We start from the raw sequence: 12267 nt of genomic DNA on the forward strand, positions 1-12267 counted from the left end.
TCACATTCACAAGGACTGCCATACTCAGGACAAGCACTGCGTTCTTCAACAGAGGATTTTTCGTTTACCTAAGTCTATATATCTTAACAAATTCATACTTCTTTACTCCAGAATCTTCAAATAATACAAATTTTCACATTACACAGAACGGTGCAACCTGCGTGGACGGTCTGGACGAGTACCGCTGCGCGTGCGCGGCGGGCTACGCGGGGCGCTACTGCGAGGCCGCGCCGCACGCCGCGCTCGGGACCTCGCCCTGCGCGCACCACGACTGCGTGCACGGCGTCTGCTACCTGCCGCAGCCGCGCCCGCTGCAGGTGAGCCCGGGGGCTGGCTGGCTGAGGATGGATGATGTCTTAAATGATGCGAGGGCAATAGGTGGCAGGATGACAGGTTTTTTGTCACAAATTCAAGTTAATGTTTATATTTCCAGGATGATATAATAATGGAGCGACCACTTCTCAGCACTTCTAATGATTACCTCTGCAAATGTGCGCCCGGATACTCAGGTATAAACAATTTAACATAGGTATTTGATCAAACATAAGTACATGAGGTATGATAAGATTTTAGACCACAAATAAAAATGTCATCGGGATTCCCCGACTAGTTATGGACCTAACGAACGTCTAAGAAACTAGTACCTAAACTAAACTAAAACGTTTATAATAAATCGTAGTAATGGCATAATGTATATAACTTGCGTAATCTGAATTCAAATAGTTTTCGTGCATGCGGAGGTCGAATTGTCAAAATAATAATTAAAAATCATGACATTTGCCACAGCCTTTTCTCTAAAAGTTGATCAGAATGTATCTGTCAGCCTATGCTTCATAAGCTGAGTAAGCAAGTATCCAAATATATGATAAAAAATTAACATAACTTTCCCTCATTCGCAGGTCGCCTCTGTGAATACCTGACGTCTCTTACCTTCAGCCACAACGACTCGCTGGTTGAGCTGGAGCCACTGAGAACGGCACCACAAGCTAACGTTACTCTGGGTAAGTAACAAGTTCCTTACAAGAGTTTATTATGGAATACTGTTACCAACAGCTCCAACCGCTACAAATTGAAAATGATCCCACACAGTGCCGGCGTTAGGGGGGGGATCGTGATGGGGCGATGGCCCAGGGCGACAAATTCAGGGGGGCGCCAAGGTCTGAAGTTGGAGTTCTCTTGCCTCTCCTGGCGCAAACCCTCAGAACTGTGCTCTACGTTAGAGGTGGAATACTTCCACCGCCAAACGTAACGCTAAAGGAAAGATGAAATTCTTAATATAATTTTACTTGGGATCAGCAAAAAACTGACACTTGATATTGCTTCCTTCAAGTGGGCGCCACAATATTTTCGCCCGGGGTGTCAGTGGCCCTTACGCCGGCACTGATCCCACAGGAACATAACATTGGGGTTAAAAATCCGTATTTCAAAATCCAGGTTATAAACTATCTGTGTACTAAATTTCGTGCAAATCCTTGTTTTTTGCGTAAAAATGTAACAAACATCCATACATTATACAATACTGTTGCATTTTATGGCACGTGGCCGTCGGCCCCATTTCGCCAAGGGTCTCCCAAAGGCGGTGCAAAATGCATTGCTATAAAGACGTTGCTCGACGGTTGAGGTTTAGTCAGTAAGAGTCTGACACTACCCACTTTCTGCCCTAAGGCGCTGGGTGTCCATGAAGAATCCCCGCAAAACCAAATAAAGGTGTTGTTACGCGACAATGACTTTGGTTTACAACTGCAACAGTCTCGCTTTCATAGTTTTTCTACTCTATTACTATTAACCGCCAACTACCAACTCTACACTTAGCATAACTGGAACCTCTTTATGCATAATTTCAGTATTCAGTACGACTCAGCTACACGGCGTGCTTATGTACTTCGGTGAGAACGAGCATCTCGCTGTGGAACTCTTCAACGGAAGGATTCGCATCAGCTATGATATAGGGAACCATCCCACTTCTACTATGTACAGGTAAGGTTTCGCAAAGTAACCAGTCTAACTAAGGGGTACCGTGTTGCCCAGGTAACTGGGTTGAGGTGGTCAGATAGGCAGTCGCTCCTCGTAAAACACTGGTACTTACGGGCATTCTGTTTGACAGGAAGCCGACCCTAACACAGTTGGGAAAAAGCTGGACTTATGATGTGGCAAGCATGATTGTGTTGAAAAATGAAAAGCATAGTGGTGACCTACCCATACTTTGTTTCCTGATGTGTTTGAAATTACAGAGTACCGGCTATTCACACGAATGTTTGCCTTTTTAACAGTTTCAAGAATTTTCTTCCTTCAAAAATTCACGCCAAAAAATATGAGAATTTTTATAGTGAAACATGAGCGCATCGTTCCATAATTCAATATTCTAAAAACCATCTTGATCTCCAATCCAGTTTAATACTATTTTGATAATCTTACCAAAACTCTATTCCCCTCAGTTTCGAGATGGTGTCAGATGGGAACTACCACAAGGCGGAGTTAATAGCCATCAAGAAGAACTTCACGCTGAAGGTGGATGACGGACCCGCCAGGTCCATCATCAATGAAGGTAGGACTACTTAGTCTTGTTCTATAATTGCGGATTCTTATAATCATTTACTTCTTTTTGTATTTCTTATATCACACAAACCTTGTATTAACAATAACGTTTACTTAAAACCGAGAGTCTTCCAATTTGGTGGTTATGTACATGCATACATTTCGAAGATTCCTCTTGATTTGTTTAAATTGATAGCACTAACACTGGCCGTGTCCGCATGCAGACTCATCGCAATCATGCGATCAATAAAGTCAAATGCATTTTCGGGTCAATATCATATTTTCGTGTTTCTTGCGGATACTAATTTAGTAAAGTATCTCAATTAAAAGTTTTAAGTCATAGCTTCACTTCTACCTTATTCATTTCAGGTCCAAAGGAGTACCTCCGTCTCGAGCGCCCGATGTATCTCGGTGGGGTCCCGGAAGACATCGCCAAGGAAGCCTTCAGCAAGTGGCATCTCAGAAACATAACCAGTTTTAAAGGTAAGCATATTACTGATGATGTGACAGGTAGGCAACTAGGTGCTGTCCTATTTAATTTCATTCAAAATTCAAAAATTATTTATTCTTTAACAATCATCTTTTACATTTAGTCTTATGTAAAGACCTCCTTTTAAGTAAGGATATACCTGTGTTAAGAGGCCCCGCTCTACAAACAATAAGGAACCTTGGTAAAAGTTGTGTACAAAGATCTAAGAAAGAAAGAAAGCATTTATTCTCGTATATGACGCATAAATTACACAAAAAAATAAGCAAATATATATACAAAAGAAAAGAACAAAGTATGAGAAAAATATGCGACACAGGCACGCGAAATGGCCCTCTCTCAGCATATGCTGCGACCCTGTGCGAGGCATTTGTTATTAAAAAAGTGCTGCTTAGTAGCCTGATTCGTTTTTTTTTCGATCTTGTTTTTGTTAGGTTTTCTTCCTGGAAGTTATTCTTCAACCCTTTAAAAATCTCTATCAAGACAGCTAGTCACGGACAAGGCCAAAAGGCATGCCATTATTGATCACTAACAGGACAACAATCACTTTGACACCTAACAGTTTTTTTAATGATAAGACAGGCCAAAGAGATTTGCTAAACCTTGCAGATCAAACATTATATATACTGGAGTAATTGGGAACCGACGCACTCCTGGTTACTACACTCATATCGAGTTGCAATCTACCCTAACCTGATCTTCCTCTCCTCAGGTTGTCTAAAAGAAGCCTGGATCAACCACAAGCGGGTGGACTACGTCAACGCTGTCAGGGTGCAGAGGACCTCAGCCGGTTGTGGTGAGGACGAGCCCACCAGCGCTGTAGCTGCAACTGTCTTCGTGCAAGAAGATGCTGGGAGACATAACCAGGTACTTATCTAACCGACCTTGAAGTTTAGGATATAATTATCAATTTCCCAAACAAAGTGGTTTCTTCATAGAAAATTATCAGTTGTTACATTTTATATATTCTAGAGATAAAGACGATTTCACAAAAATATCTTTTCCATGAACATTTATCAATATTTGTACTTTAATATCTTCTGGGATAGCATAATAAATTCTTAACAAAAAATTTCAAATATATTTTGTAAAACAAATAATTTTATTAAATCACTGCGGTACCTATTGTAGAACGCAAAACAATCCTTCAATGTTATGCAACTACTCGAAACTAGTCGACCTATAGCGCAACTATTCGCAGGACCCATGCGTTCCTAACCCGTGTGCTCGCGGTGGACGCTGCGTGCGCGAGGAGGGCTCGCCCTCGGACTACACGTGCCGCTGCCGCGCCGGGACCGCCGGCCCGCAGTGTGAGCTTCGGGCTTCTATCAGTAAGTAAAATAGGCTAATAGTCGCTTTTTAATTTCGGATAACTACAATGGTTATCCGCGAATAGAGTTGGTTGCAGTGTTTCTTTTACACATAATTTTGTAATCTATGACGAATAGGTGAATCAGACATGGCTAGTTTAATCATGACTTTGTGAAATGAAAATAAGTCATAACGATTGGAAAAGAAAAAAATATGTTGATAGTTTAAAACTTTAATTTTAGTGTTAGTAGTATTCATAATGCCGTATCAACGATACAATATTTAAACTTTTTTTGCTCTTCTACTTACTTCGACAGTATGACTAACATTAAGTTGACCACCAGGTGGCGCACCCGTCATCACTCAAGGAACAAAGGTCTTACAACGGAAGCAGGCAATCAACAACGTGCAAGCTTCACCAGGTAACAAATAAACACTAAGACATTCATAAAAAATCTATCTATTGTACTATTTATTTAAATTTACAAATACAGCACTGCATTTTGAAGAATGGATATTTAACGAAAAGAAAGCTACTAATTATATGCTTGTTCTAATTTCAGCTGCACCGTCTCACAAACAACAGATGCCGTCTGAACACGCACCCTCACAGCCGACACCTGCCATCGGCGTCTGCAGAAAGGTATGAAAGGCTTAAATAATTGTGAAAAAAATATATAATTATATACATTAGAAATGAAGATCGACTAGTTTCGAAACGGGGCCAAGCCTATTGCAAATATACAGCTTGCCTATTGACAGTCGAGTCTATTGCGAAACTATAGGTTGTCCAATAAAAGCTACAATAAAAAAAGCAGTTCAGCCTGTCTTTCAGTGGACCCTAATAGAGAGTTGATCGAAATAGCGTATATTGTATTTTAACCTTTGCATATACTTCGTAACTATTTAATAAAATTACCATTCTATTCTGTATAGGAGGCAACTCGAGAGATAATAACGGAAGGTTCATGTCGTTCGCGGCGCGCCGTGCGGGGGGCGCGCTGCGTGTCGCGTGGGGAGGCGGGGGGCGCGGCCGGGGGCGCGGGGGGCGCGCCCGCCAGGCAGCTCGGCTGCGCCAGGGGACACTGCTGCGCGCCCAGGAAGACCAAGAAGAGAAAGGTATGTGACAACTGCTAAATTAATGTTTCTTAACAGTGATTAAAGCTTTTAATTCACAAATGATTATGAATGTATTGAATACAGAAGCAAAATGCCAAAGAATTTAAAGGAATCTGAAGAATGTGACTAGTATTCCATCACATTGTGTGCAGTGTAAAATACTTAACTCTTCAAATCACAACATAATATCGGTAGATGTGCGACTATAAAAAAAAACAAAAAAAACATTACAACCGTAGATTCCTTAACCTGGTTACTTCAAACAGCATCACCTAATCTTCTTCCTCTTTCCATCATTCCAGATAAGACTGGTCTGCGCCGACGGTACACGATACACCAAAGATATAGAAATAGTCAGAAAGTGCGCATGTGGCAAGAAATGCGCGCGAAACTCCCCTTTCCACTGAACCAAGACTGATGACACGACCCCATTTACACCCTCCACTCATACAAGCTAATGCCCCTATTATACCCTATACATAAGTGAAAATTACCCCATATAAACCGTAGACGTAAGAAGTAACGACCCCATTTGTATCCAATTTATAAGTGGAAGTGACCCCATTTTACGCTACTCATAAGCGGATGTTACCCCAGTTTATACCTTACTCACAAGTGGAAATTACCCCATTTATACCGTATATGTTGAAGCCAGTTAGATAATTTGCCCCAATCACAAGCAAAGGTATTGCTACCCCAAAATCTTTATATCCTAAAGTGTAATGACATCACTACAAAATGCTCGACAAAATTGTAATTCTTATTCTACCCCCACTTTCATCTTCTGTATATTGTAGAAAAATAGATGATAATATAAGATACAGGTATAAAGTGTTGTCATGTTAAGAAAGAAGGTTTTTTAGAACATTACATTTAACATTTCAAATTCACTAAATAAATTCCATACCGATTAATTTATATTTTTTCTAATTTGATTTAAAGGTACGTTTTTATTTTTATAACATGACAACACTCACATTTTAACGAGCTGGCAACCCAGGCAATAGACAATAATACATGCTTTTTGATGCATCCTTACAATATTGTAATATTTAGCTATTGTGTAAGATTTATAATATAATCGTAGCAAACATACCTCAGACAAAAAACATATTTACAAACACGTTAACAGTGACAGAAATTGCAAAAATGTATGAAATTTACATTACCTGTCACTGTCATATACTAGAGCGATTTGTTGAGTATTGCGTTTGTAAAAATGTAATTCGTCTTGGGGTAAAATCATTTTTCTTAAAGCAGATTAACAAAGCGAATTTATACCCCATTTGAATATAAGATTGAAATGAGTAGTAACGGCCTAACTGAGTAGTTTAGATAACTCACAAACACAACTTAAATTTAAGACGTGTTTTAATCTCCATCTGTCTTACACAAATATGTTGGATTTTTATTTAAATGACGAATCTAGCTTAAAGAAATTGATTCCTTGTTCTCGCTATTGGGCTTAGGAGCTCGTGGCTAAGCTACAACCGCGTAAGTGAGTCGATCACAGGTTACGCTACACTTGACGCGGTTGGTCAGTAGATGGTAACCATCTTCGTCATAACGAGTTCCTCCGTGTTTCTGAAGGCACTTTAAATTGTGGGTCCCAGCTGTTATTCCTACATCTATGACAGTCGTTACAGGTAGTCAGAAGCTTAAAAAGTCTAACAACCAGTCTAACCAAGGGGTATCGTGTTGCCTAGTTAACTGGGTTGAGGAAGTCAGATAGGCAGTCGCTCCTCATAAAACACTGGTACTCAGCTGAAACCGGTTAGACTGGAAGCCGACCCCAAAATTGATGGGAAAAGGCTAGGCCGATGATGATTTATCGCTATCGGGTTTCAAAACATTCAAGTCACATGCACAAAGACTCAGACAAGCATTCGTGGATCACACAAATGCGTGCCATACGCGGGGATCGAACCCACATCGTTTACCGTAGCTGCCTTTACCAGTCGGCTATCCGTGCAGTCAAATGCATAACCTTTTACTTAACTCATATATTGTAGCCGAAAAAAATACACTTCGTTCTGGAAATTTACCCCATATTGGTTCAATACCCCAGTCGCTTTAGCTTCGGTACCGGGGTCAAGAACCGGGAGTACAAATCTTTCCATTACAGCTCGTATTACAGCGACATCTATCGGTCAGTTTCTTTAAACTTAATGTTAATGACAGTATGAAGTTAAGGACGTGTTAAATGTGAGTTGTGTTTGTGTATTTCGACTTAAATCAGTAAAGTTAAGCTTTGGACTGTCAAATTGTTGATTAATTACCTCATTGTGCAATATATTTTTCATTATATTCCATATTCTTGTATGTGGCCATGTTTTTATGACATTAATCACGGAAAAAAATATCCTTTTACATTCTTGGGATCTTAACTCACTGATATATAAGTTTTATCAAAACTGGCTTAGTAGTTTAGCCGCAAAGGTGTAACAAACAGCGAATACACGTTCACATTGATCATTTAAGGAAGAAAATATCAACAACTTTGACGGTTCATCGTTTTAACATAACCTTTCATTACAAAATCATTTTTGTATTTATATACCTGTAGACATAATATACCCATATTAATATAAATTACTATAATACTTAATTAATAATTATATTATAGTAATGATAATGCAAAACGTTTAAAACCCAACTCATTCGCACGTTTCATGAAAGTTTTATACAGTGAACAATTAACGTCTTAAAGTATATTATTGGTGAGGAAGAGAAATGACACAATATTGAATATTGAGATGACCTTGGACCCTCAGTATACAAGGCCTAATACCTATACTTTTAGGTATCAATAACCCCGAATATCTTCATGCCATTATTATTCCTTTTAATAATAATACTTGATGAGAACGTCATGCACGCCTACTATGGGGCGACAGGGGGAGGAACTAACCTCACCGCGTACCGTGCAAGAATGCTCTCTCTGTTTCAGAACCTTGAAATACTTAATGACACACGATCTTTTCGTATGGTTGATGTACAACCTGGTGTCAGAGTGTAAACCGTAGGCCTTATAAAACGTAATGATTGCTCTTTTGAAACAGAACGTCAAATCGACTCAGGCGCAGATCCAGGCTTCAAAAAAGGTTATAGGCACAGCCACTCGGACTAAAAAAAGACATGAAATTGATTCCCTATTTCCTTTTTTATAGTAAATATCATGAGAACGATACTTTATTAAATGATACAACGGCTTACTCGCGCGTATTTATTGGGATCGCCCGACTAGTTTCGGACCAAACCGGAGTCCTTAATCTCATGATTACCTGTCTAACTTGTAGTAAACCGTTACATTATATTCTTTTTCTGAACATCAAGACTTTGGCCTTAGGAATGGGAATGCATATCGTTTAACTATCAATCGATTTTGTCGAATGTAAAAGTGTGACGTCACAAATAAATTAGGCGCCTGTTTCGACTAAACTTTTGATACCCAAAAAAACAAAACGGAGACAAATCAAGTAACACTGACAACAGATTTTTCTAACGTAGACAAACCTCTTTTGTTTTCAGAGACTTCTTACTCAAAATCCAGTATTATTATTTTGGGAGTAAACATTTTTAAACATAGGGTATAATTCATATCATTTGCGGTTTTAACCTGAATACGCTTAAAGATTATAAGTACTCGTTTTTCTCTTAACTAAAGATTGTTTAATTAATAATATTATGAGGCTTCGATTATTGATAAATATTTTATGTGTGTGCAGATAATTGCTTCGAAAATAGGTGTCCGAGAGTAGGACATTTATTGCAATAGACAAAACAAAAAAGTATAAAAAACCACGTGGAACAGACAAAATATTACGCGTAAAACTACTATAATAATAACGATTGCTACCTGGCAACACTGGCTTGAAATGTCAATGTTAAAATCCGAGTATTTCAATAAGCATGCGAAAGTGGGCTCTAGTGTTTTGAGTAAATATAAATAAAGCCCATTTTGTCATCTTATATGCTCTCATAAATGAATAAACCAATCACATAATTTTATTTCTTCTAAGTTTCAAGCCCGCATTCACAATACATGTCCATGACAAAGCAAAGAAACATTAAAAAGTTTCAATAAATAATAAAAATATAATGTGTTCATTCTTGTAATTAATCTATTTATTAATTAATATTAGTTTATATGTTGTTTATTTTTATAATTAATTAGATTAAGTATTATATTCTTTAATGTATTGACGTTTAGTATTATTTTAAAATTAAATAAGTTATGGGTTAGGTTAGTTTCAGAAAAGTTATGCAATTTTAGATGTTTTGTATATTTTTTTACAAGCTAAAGAGTCTAAGGCGAAGATACCCAGTTTACTTAATAAATATGGTTGACACATTTAATTATCAATCATTAATACCTTTCACATGGCTATAAATCAAATATAAAATAAAACAATGCAGTTTCAGTGTTAAAAACTATGCAATAATAAATTTAGAATCTACTAATTTAGTAGAACTAACGATCATTTTATCAGCAACACTAACTTAAATGTCATTTTACTTGACACTCACTGGCATATTCAACCAATCTTACTTACTATTTTGATTTTAAATATTTTCATCGTGTTGCTAATCACTCAACTACAATAGATACGCTTGCTCTATAGCAGAAGCTATTTGAACGTGTGACGAAGCTACAAATTGTTCTTTCTATCTCACTTCCACAATGACAGACTACTATAAAAGCTCACATTTCAGTTACAGCCTGTTTCTTTCGTATTATCTTCTTAAATACAACTACTTGCCATCTACCGAGCGACGTTCTGTAGCCAGTCCTCATCTTGCCACGATTTGTCATAATTATAAGTTAGAATTAAGCATACAATCTTTAGGATAGGAACGAATGATTCACCTTCACACAATCAATGAAGAAGTTAACTAGAACTTCTCTTATAACTGTCTTAAGAGTAACTCAAATAAATAGATTAAGAATTATTACTAGTTAAGGTTTGTTGTATGACTTACTTAAAGATTTTTCTTTTCATACTTATTTGAGTCGATTGTCTAGTTATTAAATGATGTAACGGTTTACTCATGCGTATTTATCGGGGTTGCCCGACTAGTTTCGGACCCAACCGGAGTCCTTAATCATGAGCAGACGTGGCGAGATCGCGACGCCGGTGTCGCGGGTGGTGGTCCGCCGTCGTCATCGTCATCATCCGTGCTCCCGTACTGGCTGAGTCGGTGCATACCGTGCCGACCAGCCAGTCCGAAACTAGTCGGGCTACCCCGATAAATACGCGTGAGTAAACCGTTACATCATTTAATAATGAGTCATTCTCAAGACAGTTACTATCAAAATGATTGTCCAGTTACCCTTATTCCACCTATCGAGAATGAAATTAGTAATTTTTAGGTCTGTTATATATTTTAGGTATGGCACTACAAGACTCCGATACATCATCATCATCATCATCCACAGCCTTAGTCCTCCCACTGCTGGGCGTGCTGGCATTCTAATGCCAATTTCTCCGGTCCTGTGTCCGCCTCATCCAGACTCGACCCGAGACCTTTACTATATCGTCGACTAATCTTGCTCGCAGACGATTCTTGAAACCACCACGCGATTATCGCTCTACAAGCATATGTTCATAGAGACTTTATTTGTTCGCGTCGGAGATAAAAGTTGACACGTATGGGAGTCTTGCGTTGCCGCGTGTGTGAAGATCGTTAATTTGTAAAGATCATTCGTTTCTATAACTAAAGATGATGGCCTCATATTGTTTTTTATTTTAGATCTTTTGTAAAAATATATATATTTAAATTTATATTTATGTTGCTGTTGCAATGTGTAAAGTAATTATAAATAAAGCGTTATGATTTTGTGTTTATTTCTTTATATTTTACAAAAATATTAAACAGTTTTATCTTCTGCTTAGTAAGATGTGGTAGAATTTTAATATTTAATTTGTAGAACTATCTTTTTAAAGAAATAAACACAATATCATAATTTAAATGGTAGCTATAAGAAAATGTAATTTAAAGCATTCCCTATTTATTTACTATCAAAACGGTAGAAATTTTATAAAATGGTAACACTTATCAACGCATTTACGACCTAATTCTTATCATCAGTATTAAAATAACAAAATATTGTTAAGATTGAGATCTACCATTAGGCTAACTAATCACTGCCATCCGAACACCGCCATATTAGCTGTCAAATGTCAAAGTTGCCATATGGAAAGACAAAATATTTACTACGCAGCTTTTTGGTAGATTTCTTATAGGCTAAGATTAATGTACCTATTAAAATGTGTTGCTTAACAAGACGCTAGGTGGCGTTGCATGCGCTTCTTATTAAATTAAGAAACATGAATAAAAACTTTATAAGTTATTTGTCGTAATAAAAGATGTTAGATATATGTTTTGCAGTATTATTTTAAAGTAACACAAATACTCCTTCTCTCCTTTCCCCAAAAAGAACACATAGCTGACGTCAAACACCGCCGCTCAACGAAGTCTGCAGTCGCCGAACATGCTGAAGGTTCCAGCCATTATATTAGATTTGACCAACCACAGATCCTCGCTAAAGAATCCAAATTCCTACCTAGGATGTTTCGCGAGGCTATTGAGATTAAAAAACACCCTAATTTCAATAGAGAAGATGGCTGGAAGATATCACCTACTTGGGATCCAATAATAAATAAACTCAAGGCCGAACCCAAGAGCAGCGCTGCAAGACATCAAGACACAGTGAGCTCATACTGCGTAGGTCGGACCACAAATAATTAATTAAATATAAAGGTAGAACGAGCAACATCTTCTGTCAAGACGAACGCCATCTCAGTCTGCCC

At 38.0% G+C, this 12267-nt stretch overlaps 1 protein-coding gene across 1 annotated transcript in view; it reads left to right on the top strand.

Annotated features, from left to right (window-relative positions):
• Positions 1–5910, top strand: part of LOC113505540 (protein slit) — a 60476-nt gene extending 54566 nt beyond the window's left edge. Inside the window, exons 26-37 of the mRNA XM_026888307.1 lie at positions 147–317; positions 434–509; positions 900–1001; positions 1845–1977; positions 2436–2545; positions 2905–3018; positions 3735–3889; positions 4224–4353; positions 4678–4755; positions 4897–4976; positions 5270–5452; positions 5755–5910. Of these exons, the coding sequence (XP_026744108.1) occupies positions 147–317; positions 434–509; positions 900–1001; positions 1845–1977; positions 2436–2545; positions 2905–3018; positions 3735–3889; positions 4224–4353; positions 4678–4755; positions 4897–4976; positions 5270–5452; positions 5755–5859 (1437 nt within the window). The 3' untranslated portion in view covers positions 5860–5910. The remainder of the gene's footprint in view (positions 1–146; positions 318–433; positions 510–899; positions 1002–1844; positions 1978–2435; positions 2546–2904; positions 3019–3734; positions 3890–4223; positions 4354–4677; positions 4756–4896; positions 4977–5269; positions 5453–5754) is intronic.
• The last annotated feature ends 6357 nt before the right edge of the window (positions 5911–12267 follow it).

Source organism: Trichoplusia ni, chromosome 26, assembly GCF_003590095.1.
Source record: "Trichoplusia ni isolate ovarian cell line Hi5 chromosome 26, tn1, whole genome shotgun sequence".
NCBI lineage: Eukaryota > Metazoa > Arthropoda > Insecta > Lepidoptera > Noctuidae > Trichoplusia > Trichoplusia ni.